This window comes from Emydura macquarii, unplaced genomic scaffold (assembly GCF_026122565.2).
Source record: "Emydura macquarii macquarii isolate MOO-44397 ecotype Brisbane River unplaced genomic scaffold, CSIRO-AGI_Emac_v2 contig_670, whole genome shotgun sequence".
Taxonomy (NCBI): Eukaryota; Metazoa; Chordata; order Testudines; family Chelidae; genus Emydura; species Emydura macquarii.
Genome location: NW_027130807.1, coordinates 540,699 through 565,647, shown reverse-complemented (window position 1 = coordinate 565,647; position 24,949 = coordinate 540,699). Strand labels below are relative to the sequence as shown.

Genomic DNA, 24,949 nt, shown 5'->3' with positions numbered 1-24,949 from the left:
AGATCAGAAACCGGCATGTGTTTATCCTGCAACTCCAGGGTACAGGCTGTATTTATGCTCAGAAATTACTATGTGGGATGGCACTGAGCCAATGGTTAATAGTTACTCTCCGTTACAGTGTAAGTACTCTCAAAGGGCCTTTCATCATTCTTAAAGTCTCCTCCCTGTTTCTAGTAAGCAGTGTAATGTGCAACTGCGCCATGGCACATACCTGTGCGGTGCTGGAAGGCATGGGGCTTTGCACACTGTTATTGGAAAGGTGTGAATGGGGACTGAGCCATGCACACTGTTGGGCGGTAACATTTTTCATGGGGGCTGAGCAGCGTACACCAGCAGATAATAGAGTTTCTCATGGGGGCTAGGACTGAGGCTCTTTATTTTCCATTTAAAACAAATAATATTGAGGAATTTGCATTTGGGGGAAAGGAGTGGGGGTGGGGGAATCCCACTGAAAGATTTACACAGACTGCAAACAGAAGGCAAGGTAAAAAACAAGGTAGATCAATCTTGAAGCCAACCTGCCCTCAAAACTCTGCAGTATCTTCAGACAGTTTTAAACTCCTCCGTGACAGATACCACAACTGCCAGGAGCTCGTTCTCCTTCCAGCTGGGCCTGTTTACAGGTTCTCTTGACTGCTTGACACTCACCGACAAAGTGACCCACAATAACCCTGGCCTCCTGACATAGCTGTGTTGCACTTGGCTAACTGAAGACAAAACTACAGATCCTCCTGCTATTCCTGCCAATTGTCTCCTGCTCCCTGTTCATCACAGGCTAGTCAATGGGCTCCATGGACCTCCTGGAATTTCCAGAGTCCTGCTGCCCCCCACTAGAATTGTGGCCAGTTAGCTTGACCACAGAAATGAGGTTCCATTGGCAGAGCAGGGGGCTGGTGGAGTAAAGTCCACGACAGCTCCTTTTCTCCCATAACACATTGTCCCAATGCTTAACATAATCAAGGAACTTTATAAAGATCAAAAACAAATCAACCAACCCACCCACAAGCAGAAGAACAAGGGGAGTGAAAAGTGACTGAAATAGCAGAGGAGCATGTGAGGCACTTACTTCTGAAGGGCCAGATACAGCCACCTGTACTCACACTGAGTAGCAACTTAGTCCGCCAGTTGCTGTGCTACTTGAGAAGTATGTAGCTACTCATTGTGAGCGAAGGTGGCCGGATCTGGCCTTAAACTACCAAACAGCCCAAAACTTCAGGCAGAAATAAAGGAAAATAAATAAATTAATTAGAATTGGTCCTGGCCAATCAAGATCTGGTTCTGTGTATCATCAGGTTCAGGGGTGTCTAATTCCCAGGCTCTGGTTCAAAACCCATCACAGAGCTCAGGGAACCTGTCATTACACCCAGATCCAGCTTTGGGGGAGCATTTGGATCTGGGTTTTGATTCAGGCCTGTGACTAACGTCAACCTCCACAGAAAAATGTTTTGCTTTCTTCCCGGATGCACGCGCCTTGTGTCTGTGGGAAGGGGGAGTGGGTGTGCGGGTTGGGGGGAGAGGAAGGGTGTAATGGAGAATAACAATTGTCTTAATGGAAAGGGGGGGGGGGGGAGAGAAAGGCTGTTGAGCTCTTGCTTTCCAACCCCGAAAGAATAGACCTATTACTATCCCCAACCTCAGCCCCCTCCCCACTCCCCAGAGAAGAATTGGTCACTGTACAGCTGTGTGAGAGAGAAAAATATATTTATATATATAAGAGAATCTGCCCTTCTGAATTGGTTTGTGGGGATGGACAAAACCTCATTGTGTGCTTTATCTGCCCAGAAGATAATGGGCCCACAGTCTTCTGCTGGCAGGGGCCCTGCCTTTGGTTAACTGTGGTCAGATAACTGTAACTTCATTTAGATACTGCACTGTTATTTTTGGAGGCATTATTGATTGTGGACACATCTGGGGAAGAAAACACAAATGTTTCCCCCTCCCCATCGAAAGAAAGAAAGATGACAGGTTTTAAGAATGAGGAGTGGACCCAAGAGCTTGTGCCGAGGCTCCAAACCGTTCGTTTTCAGCCTGCTGCAGTTTAAATTTAAGTTGCGATTGGCAAAAATAATGATTACGTTAATGAGGCTCCTGTCTGTAAAGGGGGTGTCAAGGAATGATCGTTTCTTTCTTTCCCTCTGGGTCTTCTTCCTAGGGGTGGGAGCTGAGTGCTCAGAACCCAAGAGGAGGGGAGCGCTCGCAGGGCACTCACTCTTTCTCTCATGACTGTGGTGGTGGGTGGGGAAGTAGTTTGTCTGGAACGCGTGGAGGGAATTTCTGAAAGTGACAGATCTGTTAGTGTTGTCTCGTCAAGGGAGGTGAAACTAGTCCATAAGGCCAAAGGTCTGACGGGGCTTTCTCTGATCTCTTTTTAAACAAGCTCAGGTTCTCTTCCCAAGACACATGCTTTGGGGTTATTTTTCAGCAGTGCTGGCAGCCGATTCCCACCAGCGACCCTACAATAACAAATCGGTGGTAGGTGGCTGAATGTTCCTACAGTCACAAAGCGACATGTTTAGTCCACTCCCCACATTAATGAACCAGTGTAGGCAGACTAGTGTTTGTGCGTGACCCTACAAAACAAAGCCATGTGTTCAGTCCAACCCCAGACAGCCCAAACAGCTCTACTCTAAGGAGCCAGTGTGGGCAGGCTAATGTTTGTGAGTGACCCTACACTAACAATGCAGCATGTTCCGCCCTTCCCCCTACCAAGGTTCCTGACCTTAACGAAGAAGGTGCTTAGCTCAGCAGTGAGCCCTGGCACCTCTTGGCTCCGCAGTTTACAGCCTTGGCACCTCTGGGCTTTCCGTGTCCCTTATGAAAGTTAAAAAACTTTCTGGAGTCCCAGCACTGCTTTCATTACAAATTAAGCACTACCTTAGCTCAGCTCTGACAAAGGGCAAGGCCCACAACAAACTAGTGCTTGTGAGTGACCCTATAAAAACAAACCAGTTTAGGGGAGCCACTCTACAGTAACAAAGGGGGGGGGGGGATGTTGTCCTCCAGTCACCCTGAAGGGGAGTGTGCGGGCCTCCAAGAGCTAGCCCACAGTAACAACCCATACCGGAGGGGAATGAGGGCCCCAGCCCCCATGGGGGAGCGGGAATGGCAGGCGCTGCCCAGGGTTGGGGGGGCAGGAGCACAGGGGTCTTCGGGCGGGTGGATGGGAGAAGGTGGGAGCAGCGCGGCTCCCCCTGGACTACCCCAGGGCGATGGAGGGGAGCGGTCCCCCGGCAGGGTGCTTGCATTGCTCGCTTCGGCCAGCAGAGGGGCCGGGCCGGGCCGGGCCGGGGAGGCGGCTGCAGGAGGCGGAGCGGCGGGGCCGGGGGGTCGGAGGGAGGAGCCGTGGGGCGGGCAGGGGCGCCCAGGAGCCAGCCGCCCAAGTTGATGAGTATCAGGGCTGCTGCGGGTTGTCGGAGGCCGATGGGCAGTTGCTGGGGCCGGACGGGGCCGACACCCCCCGGGGGGAGCTGCGGCGGCGGCTGCTGAGAGCACCGCAGCGGGGCGCGCTCGGCAGCGCCGGAGCCGGGTCAGCCGGCGGGCGGGAGAGCGGAGCGGGGCACCCGGAGCGCTCAGGGGCCGGTCCCGCCGGCGCTGCGCGGCCCGAGCCCCCGGGCGTCCCCCCTCTGCGTGCCCGGGGGGGATGCCCCCCTGCGGGCTCGGCCACTAGCCCGGCGGCCCGGTGCATGGCCCAGCTATGGAGGTGGTGGATGAGACGGAGGCTCTGCAGCGCTTCTTCGAAGGTGAGACAGCGCGGTGGGCAACGCGGGACCCCCTCCCGCCCCGGCCAGAGCGGGGCGCAGACACCCCCTAGCCAGCGCCTGGCCGCAGCCTCTTCTTCCCCGCCAGCAGCCCGGCACTGGGCACAGACCCCCCCCCCAGTGCTTAGCCACCTCGGCACAGGAACCCCAGGACATGACCCACCCCGAGCAAAGACCTCGGTGCAGTCCAGCCCATCATCTCCCCCCGCTTCCCCTTCCTCAGCGGGGGCCTGGGCACAGAAATCGCTCCCCCATACCCAGCTGTTGCACTATGAGCTGGGAACTGCGTCCCGGTGACTGCCCCCGTGACTGGGCACCTGCCGTCACCCGCAGGTCAAGGAGGTTGAGCACAAGCCCCCTTCCGACCGGGGTTTTGGCACAGGCTTTGTGCGTCACCCCCTGAGCACAGCCCACCACCAGAACAAGGACATCAGCCTGCCTCCTCCTTAGCTCAGAACAGGGACACGCCATCCCCACCTACCACTACCAGGTCAGGGACACAGGCTCCTGGCACACACATACCACCATCATAGTCTTCACCACCAACACCAGGCCAGCCTCTACAGTTACCCTGAGACCAAAGGCCTCCAGATCATTCTCCCCAAACTCTGCTCTATGGATATCAGGCAATTTGACCGAGGACTTCAGCACATTGTCTCCATCACTCCCATGGCTTGCAGTATACATCCCCCTGCTCCCTGACCCAGGACATCAACCTGGATTCCCTTCCCTGCTGTCTCTGTCCCATTGGAAATGGCCTCCCTACAGAACTCTTAATGCTCTACTCCAGGATGTCCAATGCCCCCTCTGATTTTATAACACTTACAATAACGCTGTCTGCGGGGGGGGCCTAAATTACCATAGGCTGGGGCTGCACAATCAGAGCCACAGATTCCCCTCAATCCACAGAAGACCTTGGATTGTATCATCCTTTTAATGCCAGTGTGAATCAGGAGTGACTGGGTTGAGGCCAGAGGAGTTATGGCGGTGTAATATTGGTACAAGAGGAGAATCAGGCTCCTTTTGCTGGGTTCTGGACAAAGATCAGAATACAGCCATTTATTAATAACTGATTAGTTAGTAAAGTTAAACTGCTGCATTAAGTATCACTCGGTGGAATGAAGGTTATGGAGTAATTGGGGCCGTGCCGCCATTTCTTCCCTTTGTTTTAATTCCTCTATCCTCTGGCTGTCTCTTCTCACTGCCCCTGTCTTTGTGCATCTCTCTTCATTCCATCTCCCTGCATTTCTTTTTTGTCAGTCCTCTTTCTCTCTCCCCTTTCCCTGTTTCTTTGATATTGTCTCTTTCCTTTTGTTGTGTGTCCCTCAGGTTCTCTGGGACCCTTCTTCCTTTGGTCTCTGCTAACCTGCTTTCCAAGGGGAAGGGGGCCAGCAGTGGGAAACTAACTAATGTTTCAGGTGTGCAGAATTTCTGCACTTTGCCTCCAGCTCATTGCACAAAGAGCCTGTGGCAAGGAGAAAATATGGAGAATCATCCTAGCCAGTTTCTCTTTTTACAGCAGGTCCTGGGAGCTTCTGTGGCTGATGACAATATAATCTCCAATTGATTTGCAGGCTGGATCAATACATTGATCAAGCCTGGAGTTTGACACCCCTTCTGGTCTTTCTGTTGAGATTCACTTGCTGTGAGTTTGGGGCGTGCAGCTCGCTGATACTGTATTAACTTGGAGAACGTGGGATGCAGATTGTATGCGGAAATACTGGCGAGCTTGTTTGCCATGGAAGCCGCTGAGATCATAGGGAAATGAAGGCACAGTCAATGGAAGGTGCTTTAGCGAATGATTTGGACTGAACATGGCTGATTCTGTTTCTTCTCCTGTTCTGGTTTTTGAGAAATTTTTCCCTTTGATGTCTCCATAGCTTCCCTCTTTCTGTTTTCCTCAAAAGAAAACGATTCTCTTGTTTTTCTAGTCATGATCCTGAGTTCCATGTGGAACAAGATTAGTCAGGCAGGAACTCTTGTTCCAGAGGCTCTTACATGCTCACTGCACACTGCTTCCTAGTCAGCCTCTGTTTTTAGTTGGTTCCAGTGTGGCATAGTTTCTAACCTCTTTTCCAGTGGCTCCAGCTCCTAGTCCAGCCCCATCTTCAAACCACTGAATGCCAGTCTCCTGGTTTCTAAACTCCATTACCCCTTATCCTTGGCTGCTTTAGTTGTGCTGTGCCGTGTGATATTTAGAGGCAGTGAACTTTGGTTGCCTTTTTCTCATTGTCACTTTGAGGGGGATGTTTTGTATTTCACAGGTTTAGAGAGCCATCTGATTGATTTATTTTTGGTTCAATGCTAAAAAGCTCTTGCCCCCACCTTGTCCTGTGAAAATGGAAAGTGAGGAAAACTGGGGCTGCAGGGCACTTCTTTTGCCTCTACAAGTTGCTCAGTTGTGTAACTTCTTTATTTTAACTCTTTAGTTTGCCCTGCAGCCTGCCAGTTTATTTCCCAGGAGCAGCTCATCCTGTTCTGTTGTGTTAATTGGTGTCTGTTACACTGTGATAGGTGAGGATGAGAGGGGAATGGAGGAGGAAGCTTTAGCATAAAGGATCGCCGTCTTGTCTGTGCAGAGAGGGGCTGAGAAGATTCTTTTTTCTCTCTCTCATACATACCAGCTATCCAGGGTGTCAAACTGATCCTAAATTATTAGAAGTTGAAGATTGGTGCCTTATGTTGCTAGATTTCCAGCAAGGAGTCACATTTGACCTGGGATCTCAGTGTCATGAGGGATCAGTGATCTCTGATCAGGTAGTATACAGGCAAACAAACATACCTTGTTTCTTCTTGACCTACTAGAAGTGTATTAATTTACAAGGATAAACTCCATTAGTAGGACTGATTCATATCCACACAGTAACTTCTTTAAACTGAGTATACCTGTTCCTTTCCATGGAGAGCTGCACATTTGAATCAAACCTTTCCCTCTTAGAGTGAATTAATTTTTTTTCTCCAGAGCACCCTCCCTGTAAGTGAAGATTTCACGCTAACGGTAATTTCTTTCTGTACATTGCAACATGCTGAAATAATTTGGGGAGTCCATTCTACTTCACTGTAAACTGAATCTCACCAGATCTGAATCTGCTGTTAGCACTTTCGCTGTATTTACGAATAATCCTTTAGCACTTACATAGCACTTGATATTGTCAAAGTGCTGCATGAGGGTTAACTAATTAATCCTTGCAACCCTTTGGGAAACAGGTAGGATTAAAACCCACAAGGTCCCAACCCCTAGTCTCATACTCAGTGTGTTAGACATTGCTGCCTCTTGTATTTACACATCTATTCATAGCAAAGTCCTTCTGTAGAGGACTGTTGAAACCTTCTATGGGGAAAGGGTTATTTTTCCATGCCTACACTGATATTGAGTTGGCACTTGGGCTAGAAGCTTTCCTGGGATCACAGCGTCATCCTTAAGTTTGCACTTTGCCTAAGCAGCCATTCCCTTGTGAGTGAACACTACTCAGATCCCCAGCTTTGTGCCTGGCTGGTGATGAGTGAAGCTTGATTCTGATTCCCCTTGGGTCAGGATATGGGACTTTATTTCTGGAAGAAGTTTCCTGGTTTATATCAGACTGGAGTTTCCCATCTCTCTCACGTGTAGGAGTTTGCTACTTTGGCACGCAACTTGGAGATATGGGAAATTGAAGGAGTTAAAAGAGAATGGAAGTGTTTTGGGCTTTGCTTTGAGATTTGGGACTGGGAGGGGATTTTGGATTGAATGAAGCTTTGAAGGCATCTAGATGAGGTTTGCGCAAAGGCTTTGCTGATGGGAGGAAGATGCTGTGGGAGAAGACTGGGTTTGTGGTAATGTGGGCTCTGAGAGTTCTCTGGACAGATGTTTGTCTATCCTTAGTCCAAAAGGACCTAGCTGTTTGGGTCTGACTTTACCTTAGGGTTTCCTACAGCCCCATCGCATTATCATCCAGCGGAGCTGCAGCAGAGGAAATGGAGAACCCTGAGATAGAGAGTGGGATGGTTGAGGCTTTGGCAGGGAAGGTAAAGGAGTTAAGTTTGGTCTCTCAATGTTCAGTGTTTACCTAGATCGTTTGTTGTATCAAAGGGAAGGTGGGGAGTATAAAAAGCCTGACCCTTGGCTGGCACCCTGCTAGAAACCCTACCTTCCTCCCTGCCACTCGCATAAGGGAAACAGTTACGACAGAGCTCAGCTATTCGGGATCCCTCTCTCTCTTGGCTAATTTATGAGATAAGAGGTGGTTAAAGAATGTGTATCGGGAAAGATGTGCTGAGAAGCTTGAAAAGGAAGAACAAGCAGAACTGGGGGGTGGATGGGTGGCTTGGCAGCTCTCTGAAAGCTCTAGTGGGGTTGGGAGGGTGCCGGTGAGAGAGGGGTCCGGGCCAACACAGAGAGAGCCTGGGGAGCCCAGAGGCACCAGAAGAAATGGCACAGGAAACCTGAAAGGTTTGAAGAGCCTGCGGATTCCAACGCGGGGGGGAAGAGGGCAATTAACTAAACACAAAGGCCAGATCCTCCGGTGGTGTAAAAAACATAGCTCCATTGTCGGCAGTGGAATGAAGCTGATTTAACTTTTGCAGGGTATAAGTGGGTAAAGTTCCTCTGTGTGTATGTGTGTTTTGAGGGAGGGGGGAGACTACCGTAGCTCCTCTGTTGAATTGTGGTTACTGCCTGAAGGGTCACAGGAGTCTCTCAGCTGTGAGTGTGAATGAGTGAGTGTGTATCAGTGTTTATCAGCCAAGGAGCGAGTGTTTGTCTTAGTGGATGTTTAGTCAGTGTGCGTATTAATGGGGCTGACACAGTGCCCTTCTTTGGTGCCTTCCATCCTGGATCTCGGCTTGCTTTCCAGACGTCATTAGGAAATGCAGCCTCACAGCCCCCTGCAAGGCAGCTCAGGACTGACATCCTGTTTTACAGATGGGGAAACCGAGGCACAGAACGGTGACGTGACTTGCCCAAGGTCAAACGAGGGAAGAGCAGGTAGTTGAACCCAGAACTGCTGACTCCCATTCTCGTCCCTTAGTCTAACCACTCCCTATCCTATTGTTGGTGTGTGACCATGTCCACACTATAGCTGCTACAGCAACATAGTTACACCACTGCAGCTATGCCATTGAGGAGCCATGGTGTAGATGCTTCCTATAGAGATGGAGGAGTTTGTCCCGTCACTGTAGGTAATCCACCTCTCTGAGTGGTGGTAGCTAGATCGATGGAAGATTTTCTGTTGACCTAGCCGTGTCTACATTGCGGGTGAGGTCAGCATAGCTGTAGCGCTTGGCTGCACCCCTGAGTGCTATGTCTGTGTTACCCTAACTTTTTAAGTGTAGACTGGATAATGCAGTGGAACAACGAACAATCACTCAAGAGATGAGCAAAAATCAGTTGATGAACAGAGTTGAATAAAAGTGGAGCAGAATTCCACTCAGCTGCCAGTTCCTCAGCTGGGGCAAAACATCCCCACTCGAATTATTGGAGCTTGGTTGATTTATGTCTTCTGAGGATCTGGCTCATTGGTAGCCTGTAGGAAGGTGCCTCAAGACAGGTGGTAGTTTCAGGTTCCTGCCCCATCAGGGTATTGTGGGGGTGGGAATGAGGGGTCTCACAGGAAGCAGAGAGAGGCTGATTTGAGCACTTCCAGGCGTATTGCAGGGGTGTGAGCAGGGGTTATAATGGGATCTAATTGGGATCTTTGGGGGCCTCCTGCAACATAGAACTGGCACAAATGGGTTATCAGAAAGGGCGCAAAGGGGGAAGAGGGACTGCAGGACTAGGGCCTCCTGGGCCGAAGCTGAGAACTGCATGTCTAGGCACCAGGCAGGGATGCTGTGTAGGAGGTAGAGGCAGCGCTATTGAGGTGGTGTGAACAGGGACATGGGCTGAGTGCTTGAACTTGCATGTCTAACTGACACCACAGCCTCAGAGTGCCCCCAGCTTTGAGATCCTCCCTGCCGCTCCGTGCATTGAGTGCAAAGGAAAGGTGTTTGTGGAAATGGGAGTGGTGGTGTTGTGCTTGCCCTACAGAGGGGCAGGGTGGTGCTTGGAAGTGAGACAGGAGCAGGGAGAGGACCATAGGGAGCTTGCATCTCTGCAGCACCTCTCATCCAGCTGGCTCCCAAAGGACTTAGGACTCTAGCATATTCAGTAGGGGCCAGTTTTCCCCACCACTGAAATGCAGCCACCTCTGGGGTGGAACGTGGCAGCTGATAGCGCACACAGCAACGCTTCACATGAGTTTGGCACAGGAACTGATGATGCCATATCTAATTGAGAATGTAGGGAGCGTTTTGTTGGCAGAACATAATTATTAGAATTGAAATTTGTCCAGAACGCAGTGGTTAACACACCTGCTCTTGTGAAGGTCTCTCGCGACTGTAAGAGATCAGAGCCACTGCTTGATGTCTCCTTTGGAAGACGGCCCCTCCAGCAGGCTAGGATCTTGTAGCGCTATGCTGCGGGCTGGGTCATTCCTGACTCAGAGGGAAGAGCACCATACACTGAATCACCAACAGGCGCTCTGGGATTATCCAGAGACAGGGCTTCCTTGTGGATGAGACTTCCCAAACTCTTTTCAGCCCTGGCTGCCGGGCTCACCAGCTCAGCTGTGCTACTGTCCAGGCCTTAGGATCTGGTGGCTCAACCATGCTGCCATCTGGGACTCAGCCTTTGCCACTGGCTTCCTGTGAGCCCTCCCCACTGATGCTATCCCCAGGGGAATCACACCTCATCCTGTCTGGATGAACGTGGCAGGAGGGCACCTTGTCATGGCAGAGGGGAACCACGGACACTCTGGCTTTGCTCTGGCGTGTGAGTGAATGCAGAGAACCCTTCACTCCAAACACAGGGACTATCTGCTCCGGGGCTGGTGTCCAGGATCGACCCCTCTTGTGTGGAGGAGGATGGGGGACGGTGGTCATCTCACTGGGGGCTGCTCGCAGGAAGCTAAGAGGCTTTGCGCAGAGAATTTCGCAGAGCAGAGTGAGCCTGCGACAGGACGGTCCTGGGGAAGCTGGTACAGCACAAACACATGACCAGCCCTGTCGGTAATCCCCCCGCAGACCCAAATCCCCGAGTGTGCCTGTTAGATTGAGGCGCTGCGCAGAGGTGGCAGCCTCCTTGCCTCCTGCTCACTCCCCTCCCCCCCACAGAGGGACTAGAAAACCCAGCCAGCAGCAGCGCTAGGATCCAGACAAGCCGAGCAAGACAGCGGGATGAGCAAGGGGGAGAGCTGGGACGCAGGAGCGTGACACCTGCTGTCCCCGTGCTCAGGATGCGCTGGATCCGAGCAGGTAATGGCCCAGGGTCCCTTAACTCTTTCACTGCTGAGCTTTCCTCTGTCTGCTCTCCTCTCTCCTGCCGTCTGACCTCCCCTTCCCACCTGTCTGCTTTGGTTCTGCAGGTGGGTCCCAGAAGAAAGTGGGCAACTTGAGGCCGCTGGTGAGCATAACCTCCTTCCCAAACCCCTGCAGGGGAGAGGGAGGAGCCCAGCACCCGCCGAATGTCAGCCTTGGCCCCAGAGGGCGTTCTCAGGCACAGGGAGAAACAGCAGCTGTATCCTGCTCTGGGAGGATGGCAGGAGAAGGCTCCTAGGAACCATGGCCACAACCTGTGACCTGGTGTGAGCCCAACAGAGAACAACCTACTCTCCTGCCTAGGGACAATGCTTGACAATGCTTCCCCAGGTGCAGCCCACGGCCCCCGCCCATGCCACATGGACTCCTCTTTCCCAGGGGCTGAGGACATGAGGCAGAGCAGAGCTATGGGTGGGGATGTACAGGGGAAGAGTAGCTCTTGGGAAGGGGGTTGATGAGGGACTCGGGGTTACTCCGGGTGCTGCGATTTAGAAAGAGCAACGCATGCTAATGCCCACAGAAGTTTCCTCTGGAGTTCAGGTGACCAGGATCTGAGACGTTCTTTGCCACAAGTTCTGCCCATGTGGGCTTCCGTTCTGGTTCAGGTGGCTGGAGAGTGCTGGCTGGAGAAGGCCCGGGCTAGTGGCCAGGGGGAGCTGACTGGAGGTGGTGGCTGCCACTGGGGCAAATGGAGTCCTGCTAAGGACTGGGAGTTCCTGACTGAAGGGGACATGTCAGGGGCTGAGGTTGCTAGAGGGGAAGGCTCCTCCCAATGTCTGGGGGGTGCTGGCTGCAGACGGCTTCCACCAGCAACTGGAGGGGCAATGCTGGTTGGGATGAGTGTGGCTTTTAAAGATGGTATCACTTTGAGCTGGTTTGAGGAGAGGTGCACCCAGACATGGGTCCCTTCACCATTCATTTGTTTGTGGGTAGCTGCTGCAGGCCCCAGTTATGATCCCCTCTGCTCTACTGAGAGGTGAAGGAACATGCCCTGCCTTGTGACTTACATCCCAGGGCAATTTGAGGCAGGAGGGCAGGGGCTAAACTTTGCTGAGGTGCTGGTTATGCCACTGAGACAGCCTGATGGGGAAACAGGGCCTTGGGGAGCTGTGTTTCCCCTTTGCTTGGTCTGGCGAGTCCCTGGAGAATGGAGATGCCCTCTGGTTTTATTGGCACCACCAGAACTGAGCAAATCCTGCGAGGAAGTTTCTATGAACGTTTGGCTCCGATGGTGCCTGCAGCCATTCCCCAGGAGCATTCACCCCAGTGGTGGGAAGCAGAAGCCTTGCAAACTCACCCACCAGCGTGAGCTGATCTGAACCAGAAGCGATTTCCTGGTATATAAAAGTATGAGTCGTCCAATGAGGGTGCAGGAATAATAGCGGGTGACCAAAGCGACCTATCGCCTGGCCAGTTGGGATAGCTGAAGTGAGCGGGTTGTGGGCATCCCTGGGGCTGAGGTGGATTTATGTAATGCATCCACGGAACAGGTTCTGGCGATCGAGTAGGGAGTGCTCACCATCCATCCGGGAACAGGAGCAGGGGCTCCATTTGCTGGCACAACCCTTGTCCCCAGCTCTCCACGTGACCTGTGCTGGATTCTCGTTCCCAAGGGATCTGTGAGAGGACTTTGTGAACTGATAACCCTGGAGAATGAAGTCTTCTGTATCCACAGAACAGAGGCAGTGCTGGCAGTGCCACTTCCTCCCCATGGTGCCCCTTGCCATGTGTATTCAAAAAGCGCTCAGGTCTCAGGGGAGCAGGGAGTTTGGTCATTGGGCACAGCCAGCTTTTGGCTTCTCTGCCCAATTCATCCACAGTGAGGCTGCCAATCAGTGCTGGATAATAGTGGGTTTTGTGACACAGACAGCGGTCTGTTTGGAAATAGGCTGAGGCCACTGAGCTCGTTGCACTTGGGCCACTGTGGAAGCGTCACGTAGGAACGCCTCGTCGTCACTTCTGAACTGGGGCTGTATTGGAAACGGCGAGAGGGGAAAGGCTTGGTACACTGCTGGCAACCCCTGCGCCCCACTCCTTTGACTCTGGTGGCTGCACGTGCGCCCCACTGGTGTGGCTTGGTGGCCACTTTTCTGTCTGGCGTGGGCACAGTATGTGTGTGTGACTGGCTGGCTGGGATGAGGGGTCCCTCAGCCCTTCATTCCACCTTGCTAGAGCCCTGGGCCAGATTCACCCTGAGGGTTATTCCATTGACTCCCGTCTTGTTACACCCAGGGTGAACCTGGCCCCTTGGTCTGGCTATTGGCCACAAGTGCTGTGGAGTTCCTGCCTGGGGCTAGTCTGACCCTTGGTCAGTGGCTGTTCCTCCTGGGTTGCTCACTGCCATGGGGCGGGGCAGGCTCCTTTCCCCTGCTTCATGCTTTCCTGGTCTCCTCTTTTACACCTGCTCACTTAGCTGGAGATGCAGACAGAAGATGCATTTTAAAGGGAGAGAGAGAAGTGGGACCCTCCTAGACTCTCTCTGTTCTGGGCTTGGGCCACATGGACTTACCGCCCCCTTCCGCTCCCCCCCGAGGGGGTCATGGCGGCTGTGCCCAGCAGGGACTGACCCTGAGCGTGCAGGGCTCCCCGATAGAGTTATAGAAACTCTCTACTGTAACTGGGGTGTCCCTGTGCTGCCTGCCTGTCTCCTGTCTGGCTGAAGGACCCCAGAACAACACCCTGGTGGGCTCACAGCTCAGGTGACCCAAGGGGTAGACCCCATGGGAGAGGCCCAGCATGATATATCATTTCTCCTGCCTCCAGCAAGGGACGCTGGGGGTGGCTGCAGGGCAGAGCATGCTGGGTAGCTCCCTGCTCTTGATTGACTGGGCCCTTGCCCTTGGACTTTGTGCTCTCTGATAAGAGCCCCATTGAGCTCAATGGGTCTGAGCAATGATTAACTCACTGTGTGCACTGCCAGGGAAGGGGGGGGGGAGCAGCTTTCTGGAGACACAAACAGGAGCCCAGCCTATAATTCCCCGTTGGGTGCCCCTCCCCTGTGCCAGCTCCTGGCACTAGTCACTTCTGGGCAGCATCCTACGTGGGGGAGAGACCTGGCCAAATGCCTCCTGCCTGTCGCTTCCCCGCAAAGAAAAACTGATGGGGATGACCAATGAGAGCAGATCAGCCAGTTAGATAAGGGGTGAGTTGCGGAAGTCACAGGAGGACAGCGCGCTCAGGAGGGTAAGGTGTGCTCTTAGCGGGGATGGGGAAAGGATCCCCATGGACCCTGCACATTATAAAGGTGGCTTCTCCATCCCCTTCCCTTTCTATGCAGTGCCCCCTGCTGGCTGGGACCCGTTGGCTGTCACCTGTGCAACCCCCTCTCCTCCATTCCCTAGGATGTCCCTGGCTGGCTTTTTTTTGGTGTATACCCAGCTTCCTAGTGCACTCTTGCTAACCAGTGCTGTCTGAATGGATAGAGTATGGCACGGGGGGATCCCTCATCTATAGCAGTGCTGGGGTCCGTGGCTGGGCAGGAGTCCCTCCCACAGCATGCACTGGAAAGTGCAGTGATGGAGGGTGTGTCTGAGCAGAAGGCTTCCCTCCTGTAGATGGAGTGTAATGTGATACCTGGAGCCGGGTGCTTATCTGGCTGAACTTTGTCTGTTAGGATGTCCTTCCCTAAAATGGCAGGAGAGAACGAACAGCAAGTCCCAGGAGAGTGACTGGCCACGGCTGCAAAACACAAATGGCAAGCAGTGTGGGAGAGCGAGTGAGGGCAGGGTGCTAGCTGGCCTCCTGGGATGGTGAGGCGGGCAGCTCTTCTGGCTAGAAACACATGGGATGGATTATTAAATGGCCTCATTTGTTCAGTTCCATGCCTTGTAAGGGAACAATAAATCCCAGCAGATGAGCAGGGGTACATCAGCCAAAGGCTTCACCTTGTCTAACCCTCCATCAATCTCTGCCCCCTTTCCCTATCTTCCACCCTCCCATCCCCCTCTGTCTGTCCGTCCCTCTTTCCCACCTCCCTGACTTCCTCCTTTTCTGTCTCTATATCCCTTGTAATTTTTCCAGTTCATTGGGGCACGTGGATTGTTTTATTCCATTCATTTACCCTAGTTATCTGCAAACTACCCGAAGAGTAAGAACAATAAGGAGACAGGATTGAAAACAACATGTTACATGGATATAATTCAGCGGGAGCAGGGTGGAGGAGCTAAAGGCATGCTGACGAGTACATACAATCCAAAATGTGGGTACCCCAAGATCTTTGGTCCCATTTGGCCTTGGAATCTATGATTTCTTTAAAAAACTCCAGGGGAAACAGTTTTTGTTGGACTTTAAATCTTCCCCACAGAGTCTGCCACCCTACCATTGCAGCCTTGGGCTAGTGCCTGATAGTCGAAGTGTCAGACTGAGTAGGCTTGTTATGTTGTTGCAAAGCAAACAAATAACAATTGATGGAGGAAAGTAGCTGCAGAGGCAGTATGGCCCAGGGGATAAGCCACTGGGCTGGATCTTCCAAAAGAACCTTAGGTGTTATTAATATTAATCTCTAGATAATGATTTTTAATCTGTTGATGTGATGCCTCTTTACAAAACATAAATCAGCCAACCAACGGCAACCCAGATAAACAGGAAGTCAATCAATCAGTCAATCAATCCGATTGTTCGTTGGTGGGGTTTTTTCTGACAAATGGCTGTGATTGGCACTGATAAAGCAAAACACTTAAAACACGTGCATATGCCCTGTCACAGGGTGACTGCCCCCTTTTAAGAGGGAGCAGGTTTTGTTCACCTATGACTGGTTAGTTGCCTCCTGATGGGGCCTGGTAGAGGATAACTGTCCTCTATAGAGATCCCGGCATCAGATGAGAATGAGGGACCGGAAAAGGGCAGCAGAGAACTTGGTGAGAGAGGCCTGGAAAGAGCCGGATGGGGCCTGAGAGCTGGCGGTGAAGAGAGCTGTTGCACAGAGAGGACTGATGGGAGCTGTTGGAGAGAACTGGCCGGAGCTGGGGAACCTGGCCAAGTAGAACGTTCACATGCAGGCTCCAGCGTAAAAGGGAAAAATCCGCTGAGTCAGGGCAAGTTTAGCCCGAGAAAAAGAGGGTTGATTCTTCAGAGAGGTTCCCATGAGAAAACACTCAGCAGGGGCAGGACTCATGGGCGAAGGAACCCTCCTGCAGAAGCCCTGAGTTGAGGGCTGCGGGAAAAGTGTTGCAGAAGGCATGGAGAATTGCTAGAGGTGTGGAGGCCCTGGAATAGAGGACCAGGAATTGAAGAGGCGGGATGGATTGCTCTCAGGCAGATGGCCTGGAGAATGGAGCCCTGCAACAAGGCCAGAGGATCTGGAGAATGAAGCAGTTGTTGACACTTGTGTGAGCAACCTGGAGAATGGGGCCCTGGAGTGGGGATAGAGAACGGCTGCATTTTAACCTACTTTACTGTGGGATTTTGAGAACCGTCTGTCTTAGAGGGATCAGCTGGTGGTTGCTCTTATACTAATACATTATGTTTGAACACAGGGCTTGAATTGGACTCTGAGTAGGACAATGTTTCTTTCCCGGGAGGGATGGTGACCATCCATCTGATATATGGCGGAGGAGATTGACAACATGGTTGGCACCAGGAACTGTGGGGGAGAGTGGAGCAGGACTTGCCTGTAGTGCCACAAGAGGGCGCTCTGGCAGGGAGCGAACCCTGTTAGGTGTTCCTTTGACTTCAATGGAAAGTAAGCATCTGCTTAAAATAAAGCATGTGCTTAAATGCTGTGCTGAATCAGGCCATTAGTGGTCTTTTGTTATTTGTTGCATGCCAATATAAGGTCTTTGGCACTGAGCACTGCACAGAAAAAGGCGATCCGTGCCCCAAGGAGCACAGTGTAAAGTTTAAACTACAGATGTGATCCATTGGGAAATCCTAGCCATGGTTTGTTGGGGTTTTTGTTCTTTTTCTGCTTTAATTCTAAACTTGTTTCCTGTGGACGTTGTGTGGGAAGTGAATTTCTGGAAGGGGGACAGAGAGGGGTGGCTGGCTGGGGGGGTGGATTTCACGTGGAGGAGCAGCATGGTGAAATGCGCAGAAAAGAGCACGAAGCAATAAATGAGCCACTGAGACGAGGACTGTTGATGGAACAGTGGGAGTGAGGGGGGCACAGTAAGAAATGAGGTGAGGAAGAACTGAGCTGTGGGGAGCTCGGAAGGCCAGGATGAAAAATTTGAGCTAGAGGTGGTGTTAGGGGGGGAGCTGCTGGAGTGACTCAAAAAGGGAGATGACATGGTCGACTCATGAGTCAAGAGGGAGAATTTAAAATCAGAGACATGCTGATTTGCCCAAGGAAGTTTCTGTCATATTGAAAGCTGGGTTCCAGCCTCTGGGTTGTGACATTTTCTTTCAGGATGCTCTTATGGGCATGCATGAGGGGAGTCCTGGTTTGGGCACTCTGGTTCTAATAGTCCCAAGGGATATTCTGAGACGAAGTAGACCATTTGAGGTGTGTCAGCACTGGGGATTGTCAGTGGTAGCGGAACTAGTGGTTCTGGGCACAGCCGTTCTCACCACTTCATTGCCTCGTGGTAGAAACGCCCTGTAGAGCTTCTATTGTTGCGATCTTTGGTGGGGTTGCAGTGGATTCAAGAGAGTGCAAGGCCTCCGGGTGAGCTCACAATAATATGGTTTAGGAAACCTGAAGGGACTCTGTCAAATCAGTGTAGACTCAGAATGACAGAAGGCTCCTTCAGCTGATGTCAATTGGCATAACTCCCTTGAAACTAGCAGAACTGCACTGATTTGTACCCTCTGAGGATCTGATCCATAACATACGGACTGGAATGTTTTCATTAGAGTATCTTTAAAAGAAAAAAATGGTTTATTTTATTTAAACATTCTCCATGCCATGTTGGAAGCCCAGACACAGCCGCACTGAGCTAGTGCAGATAGCAGGTGCTGACAGGCACTGGAAAGTGGAACTGATTCATCTAGTTTCGCTGCTTAGGTTGAGTGAAGTTTCAGAAATTAAACAAAGCATGCTAAAGGATGTTAGGGTCCAGTGCTGTAAATCACTCCCAGGAGGAAATGTTACTCAGGCGGTCGAAGACACTGGCTTTGCCGGATTGGGCCCCTACATTTGTAAAAGTTCTTTCCATTTGAATCAGGCTGTTGGTCAAATTGGTCAAGGTGTATTTCAAAATAGATGAGAACCTTGCTCATTCTCACTCTGCTGATTCATAAACCTAATGACTCTGGATTTATTGGGAGAGCTCTGAACACACTTCTCCATACCAGGTCTAATAGCCAAGAGCTGTTAAGTCTCATATCGCTAAGATTTTATTACTTGTATTTATTTGTGTTGTAGTGGTGGCTAGTGGCTGCACATGAGATCAGGGCCCCGTTGTGCTTGGTGCTGTACAAACACACCGTCCCTGCCCTAAAGAGCTTACAGTCCCTATAGACAAGCTGGACAAACAGGACTGGCCATTGCGGTTGCCTCTTTGAGCATCAACATTTGGGGATGCCAGATCATCACATTCAGGGGTGTCAAACCCCTGACCCTGAGATTTTTTTTTTGCCTGTGCCTTTTTTTTTTTTTGAGGCAGGGTGGAGCTCTGAAAATGTTTTCCGTCTTGGGTGACAAAACATCTAGGGCCAGTCCTGCAGACAAAGGGAAGATTATTATTTCCATGTTACAGTCAGGGTACTAAGACTCAGAGAGATGAAGTGACCTTTCAAGGGAATTCAGCAGCAGAGCTCGGAATTGAACCTAGGTCTCATGGATGCTGGTTGGGAGCCTTACCCACTAGACCAGCTTTCCTCTCTGTCTTTACACACTTTGCTAGGGAGTATCACAAATAATTAAAACAGCTACATGGCTAAAAATAATTGAACAAAGCCCAGTTTGTGAGTCTATATCACTAATGTATATTTTCCGTCATTTGGTTACCTGCAAATTCACAAAATTCAGTAAGTGGCAATTAATTTTTAGCAAAGTTCTATTGTGTGTGGTTTTTGTATCTTAAAAACGTCCATTCTGTAAACAAAGGAGGTGTGACGTTTCATAGATTTATTTTTAAGCCCATTAAATCATCTAGTCTGAAATCCTGGGTAACATAGGCTTGAATAATACATTAGCCAGCTAAAACTGAAGGGCGGATTCATTGAAACCTGGGTGGTATTTACTGCAATTGGAATTTATCCAAGACATTGAGGTTAATACCCGTGTTCCTGCTAAAAGAACCATGGGATTTTTGATCATGAGTGACATTGGTTTGAGGTCTCATCTGAAAAACAGCATAGCACCATGCTGGGGCATTCACAGAGAAGACCATCTCCTTCTGAATCGGTCTTTACAGACCTAGCTGGTCCAAGTTCTGATGTGGCCTAACCTCATGAGAAATGCTGGGATCACAACCGAAGGTGGCATGGCTGCATGGGACACAAGCCCCAGCGTGAGCTTGGAGGAAGGTGGAGAAGTCACAGGAGGATTAGTGCAGATTATCAATAATATTTGTCAAACGAGGCTTTCTTTAAAACAGAAATAACATTTCACACAAGAACATACAATTCAACTGATAGTCATGTCTCCTGACTCACTGGCCAGTCATGTTCTCACCACGGGGTCCCAGGAGAAGGAGACTTTGTGTGAGTATGGTCCTTGATCCTGCCTGGCTTAGCCCCTGTTACCAGCTCCCCTGTGTAATATCTCAAAAAGATAGGCAAGGGTGGTTGAGTGGTCTGGGACCCAGGAGACCTGGTCTGGATCTATTCTTGCCTCTGCCACTGACTTTCTTTGTGACCTTGGGCAAGTCACTTCACCTCTTTGTGGCTCTCTTTCTCCTTTTGACCTTTGTCTTGTTGATTAAGACTGTCAGCTCTTTTGGACAGGGACTGTCTCCCTCTCAGTGTTTGAACAGCACACTTCGCAATGGAACCTCCATCTTGGCTGAAGCCTCTAGGAACTAGCATAATATAAATAATTAAGAAGGTGCCAATGATCTAGGAAGTTATTGTCAGCGTGGGATGAGCAAAGGGGATATTGCGGGTGGCTAGGCTGTATGGATCAAAGCTCTAGAGACTAGGGATATCAGAGAAACTGGAGAATAGAAGAGGCAACCCTGGTGGTTTGGGTGGGACGTGGTTGACCAGCCCACTGGCACGTCCCCAAATAATAGTGCTGTCTGGTTGTATTGGAAAGCACTGTGAGAAACCGTGTTTGCCTCTCACATGATGTCTGTAGTCAGAGAAGTGCAGGGAGAATATGGCCCCTAGACCAGTTACACTCTTAGTACCTTGGACAGCAGTGTTGTCATTTAAATATGTTTCCTAATGTCCTTTGTCCTGCACGAAGACTAGATCTCTGCTCCCTTCCCTGGCATTTGTCAATCTCTGGAGGGAAACGTGAAGATTAACTTCTGTATATATCACCCAGTGAGGTGCAGTGGGATGAATGGAAATGTGGGCCTTCTCCTATGAACTCGCTGTGCCTTCCCTTGGTCCATTCTTCTCCACGCAGCTCACTTGGGATCTTGGGAAAGTCTGGGTGAAGCCATTAGGCTTGTCTTCTCATTCAGCACTAAGCCACAGGAGCCAGGGCACATTGTCCACCACTCTCAGCGATGGAAGAGACCAGGTGATGCTGGAAGAGACCAAGGAAATCTAAGATTGGGGGAATACTTCTTTGGAAGAGCCCAGTGCACCCGACGGCCGTTTGGAAGAGAGAAATTGTGGCTGTGAATGGGGTGGCTCTTTGGAGAGAACAAGTTTAATTGGCAATGGAGACAAGCCTTTGTAAGGGACCAGGTGCAGCACGTGGGTTTGGATAATGGATTATGAGATCATTGAAGGAAGAAGAGAGTGTGATCCGTAGAGAATGGGCAGCTGGAGGTATGGGTGAAGGATACTTTTTTGAACCAATTTGAACTCTGTTAAATGGTTCTAGTTTAGGGCGTGTGCAACCCACTGGAGAGCTTATCAGAGCCCAGAGGTCTTTGTGATAGTCATAGAGTTTAAGGCCAGAAGGGACCACCAGATCGGCTAGTCAGACCGCCTGTATGTTACAGGTCACCAAGACCACCCAGTGCTTGCATGCTAAATCCAACCGCTGACATTAGACCACATTACTACAGCCGACAGGAGACTAAACTGTCATGTGCCACAAAGAGAATAGGAGGGACTGAAGTGCTCCAGTGCCCAAGGCCCCTGTAATGGCAGGGAATTGATTAAGTGAGATATACCCAGTTAATTCCAGATGGTGACCTGCACTCCATGCCACAGAGGATGTGGAACATCCCATCACTCCCCCCCCCCCCCCCCCCCCACACACCTGGGGGAATATTCCTTCCTGATCTCACATATGAGAATCAATTAGACCTGAGTACATGAGCAAGAACCAGCCAACTAAGCACATGAGCAAGACAGCTAAGTACTTAGCCCTTATGTCACCAGTCTTCAGATATATGTCATCTTTCTCCAAGGACATTGAGATCACATCTCATTTTAAAATCAGCAGGTCCATAGAACTTGCATCCAAGAATTTAAAAGATCTGGCTGAGAAGCTCAATGGACCATTACTGTTGATTTTTCAATAACACTGGGGACGTTCCAGAAGGCTGGAAGAAAGCTAATCTTGTGCCAATATTTAAAAGGGTAAATGGGATGACCCAGGTAATTATAGGCCTGTCAGTCTGGCATTAATTAAATTACCCTCCTTTAAATCTTTATTAATCGAGTCTCATATAAGCCGCTCCATTAACTTTCCAGGGATCGATGTCAATCAACATGGGTTTATGGAAAATAGATCCTGTCAAACTAACATATCTATTTTTTATTGGATTACAAGTTTGGTTGATAAGGTTGCTGTTGTTGATGTAATATACTTGGACTTCTTTAAGCATTTGAGTTGGTATCACATGACATTTTGATTAAAAAACTTGATTGATGTAAAATAACATGACACACATTAAATGGATTAAAAGCTGGCTAACTGATAGGTCTCAAATGTAATTGTAAATGAGGAATCATTATTGAACAGGTATGTTTCTAGTGGAGTCCCATAGGGAGTGGTTCTTGGTCTTATGCTATTTAACATTTTTATCAATGACCTGGAAGAAAACATGAAATCATCACTGATAAAGTTTGCAGATGACACAAAAACTGGGGAGTGGTAAATAATGAAGACAACGGATCTGATACAGAGTGATCTGGATCACTTGATAAGCTGAGCACAAGCAAATAATATGCATTTTAACAAGGCTAAATTGAATGTATACATCTAGGCATAAAGAATGGAGGTCATACTTACAGAATGGGGGACTCTACGTGTAATGCAGTGACTCTGAAAAAGATTTGGGAGGAATGGTGGATAATCAGCTGAACGTGACCTCCCAGTTTGAGGCTGTGGCCAAAAGGGCTAATGTGATCCTTTGATGCATAAACGGGAATCTTGAGGTGGAGTGGAGAGATTATTTTACATCGGAATTTGGCACTGGTGATTGGAATACTGTATCCAGTTCTGATGTTCGCATTTCAAGAAGGATGTTGATAAATTGGAGAGGATTCAGAGAAGAACCACAAAAGCGATTAAAAAATTAGAAACCATGCCTTATAGTGATAGACTCAAGAAGCTCAATCTATTTAGTTTACGAAAGACAAGGTTAAGGGGTAACTTGATTACACTAGTTGTATGGGGAACAAATATTTAATAATGGGCTCTTCAGTCTAACATAGAATGGTAGAACATGATCCAATGGCTGGAAGTTGAAGCTAGACAAATTCAGTCTGGAAATAAGGTGTGCATTTTTAAAAGTGAGTGCAATTAACTATCGGAACAATTTAGCAAAGATCAGGTGGATTCTCCGTCATTGGAAATTTTAACATCAAGATTGGATTTTTTTTTTTCAAAAAGATCTGCCCTAAGAATTATTTTGGGGAGGTTCTATGGCCTATGTTATATAGAAGGTCAGACTAGATGATCACAGTGGCCCCTTCTGGCCTTGTGACTCTGTGAATCCTCAGATATCTGCTTAATTCTTGTTGTGTTGGGAAGAATTCATCCCATATTGCCCCTGTGCCTGTGAGGAAACCTGGCTGTTCTGTTTAGATCGAACTTCTCTTTTGTTTGTTTTTATAGGTCTTGAGGCCTCATTGGTCCAGCTGGGCCAAGAACATCCTGTGGTATTACAGTAGCTTTGCTTCTGGCCAGCACCAGGAGGCACAGAAATCAGGGAGTGGAAACAAACTTTATAGAACCTCAAGAAAAGTGTTTTTACTATCTGAGTTTCTGCTTAGTTATCTGTTTGGCTCATCCTGCTACAAATTGACCATTTCCTCCATCACAATTACTTCCCTGTTATGTCACCTTTCATTCCTGGCTTCCAAAGTCGTTCCCAAACATTGCTGAAATCTCTTAGCACCCTTGGGAGGTTGATAATCTCTAGAGTAGGTTCTAGTAATCTCCTGCCTGGAATGAGGGAATAATCTTCCTGATTCCTCACTGGCTTCCCTAGAGGCTTCCTTTATAGCTTCTGACCCTTGGCTGAAGGCCTATTGACAAAGGATAATGCTAAACCAGAATTCTCTATTCTGTTCTGTTCTATGTATATTCTTATACTGTGTTCATCACCATAGTATCTGAGCACTCTCTAGCAGTGCATTAAGCCATATGACTAACATCTGCCATGTTGTTTGTTCTCTCATCATCTCCTCGGGGGAGAAGTGTGTGTAGTGAAGTGTCTTGTATTGGTAGTGTGACTTTTCTTTATTATACCTGTCGCTCTTTGTTTATGTCAAAGAAGGCAGGTCAAAGAAATGCACCTTGCACTTGGAGCAGAAGGTGGTGAGGTTTGTTGTGGTCCTGGAAGAATTTGTTCCACTGTCTTGGGCCCGCCCCAGAGAAAGTTATGGTTCCTGCACTCTTGAATTCTGCCCTTATAGTAGAGAGTTCCATTGTGGCAGAGATGTAAAGTTGTTGACCACAGACTTCATCCTGGAGCTATACATTATCTTTTAAATATCCTGGCCCCAGGCCATGAAGCACCTTGAAGATAAGGAAACTTGACCCAATATTGTGTGGGAAATCAGTGTTGGGAGCAGAGGGCAGGTGTGATGTGCTCACAGTAGCCTGAGTTGCTGAGGAGATGTGATACAGTGTTCTGTATAAGTTGGAGTTTCCTAAGTGCTGAAGGTTTCATTCCCAGGTACATTGCATTGCTGTAGTCCAGCTGAGAGGTGATGAGGGCATGAATAACAGAGGCTAGGGTTATTGTCTGCCATTTTGGGTTGTAGTCGCCTAACCAAATGGAGATGATAGAAAGTGCAGGACACATCTATGCGAGAGCTCAGCGTCCGCGAAGAAGAATCCAAGAGTACTCCTAGGATTACAGACTGAACTGACCAATTGTGGGTGCATATCTTTTGACCAACGGAGACTGCACCATGGCTGCAAGCTCTTCAAAATACTTTCCTCTCTTCATCAGCATCATGGCTGTCTTGCGTAGATTCAGCTAGCTGTTCTTCTTCCATGAGTTGATCTCATCCAACCACTGGGCTATCTTGGTGGTAGTGGTGCAGTTGTATGTGGTGAAGGATAGATAGAGCTGTGTATCATCTGCATATCACTGGCACTTCAGTCTGTGTTGTCTCACCAGTTCGCCTAGTGGATGCATGTAGATGTTGAAAAGGACCAGAGAGAGAATTGATCTTTTGGGACTCCACAAGCAAGGGGTCTAGTGGTGAATGTGCAGTTTGCCATCACTTCTTGTTGGGTGTGCCCCTCCAAGAAAAACTCACACTATTTTAGTGCATTACCTTGCACTGCTGCCACTTGTCTTAGGTGAGCCAGCAGATCTTATGGACAACAGCATCTAATGCTGCAGAAAAGTCCGAGAGGATGAAAATGAATGTCTTCCCTTTAACCA

At 49.5% G+C, this 24,949-nt stretch overlaps 1 protein-coding gene across 4 annotated transcripts in view; it reads left to right on the top strand.

Moving 5' to 3' along the window:
* Nucleotides 1-3,385: 3,385 nt before the first annotated feature.
* Nucleotides 3,386-24,949, top strand: part of MYRF (myelin regulatory factor) — a 105,432-nt gene continuing 83,868 nt past the window's right edge. For all 4 annotated transcript variants that reach the window (XM_067541504.1, XM_067541502.1, XM_067541503.1 and 1 more), the window contains exon 1: nt 3,386-3,740. In XM_067541504.1, coding sequence (XP_067397605.1) covers nt 3,695-3,740 — 46 coding nt within the window. In that variant the 5' untranslated portion in view covers nt 3,386-3,694. The remainder of the gene's footprint in view (nt 3,741-24,949) is intronic.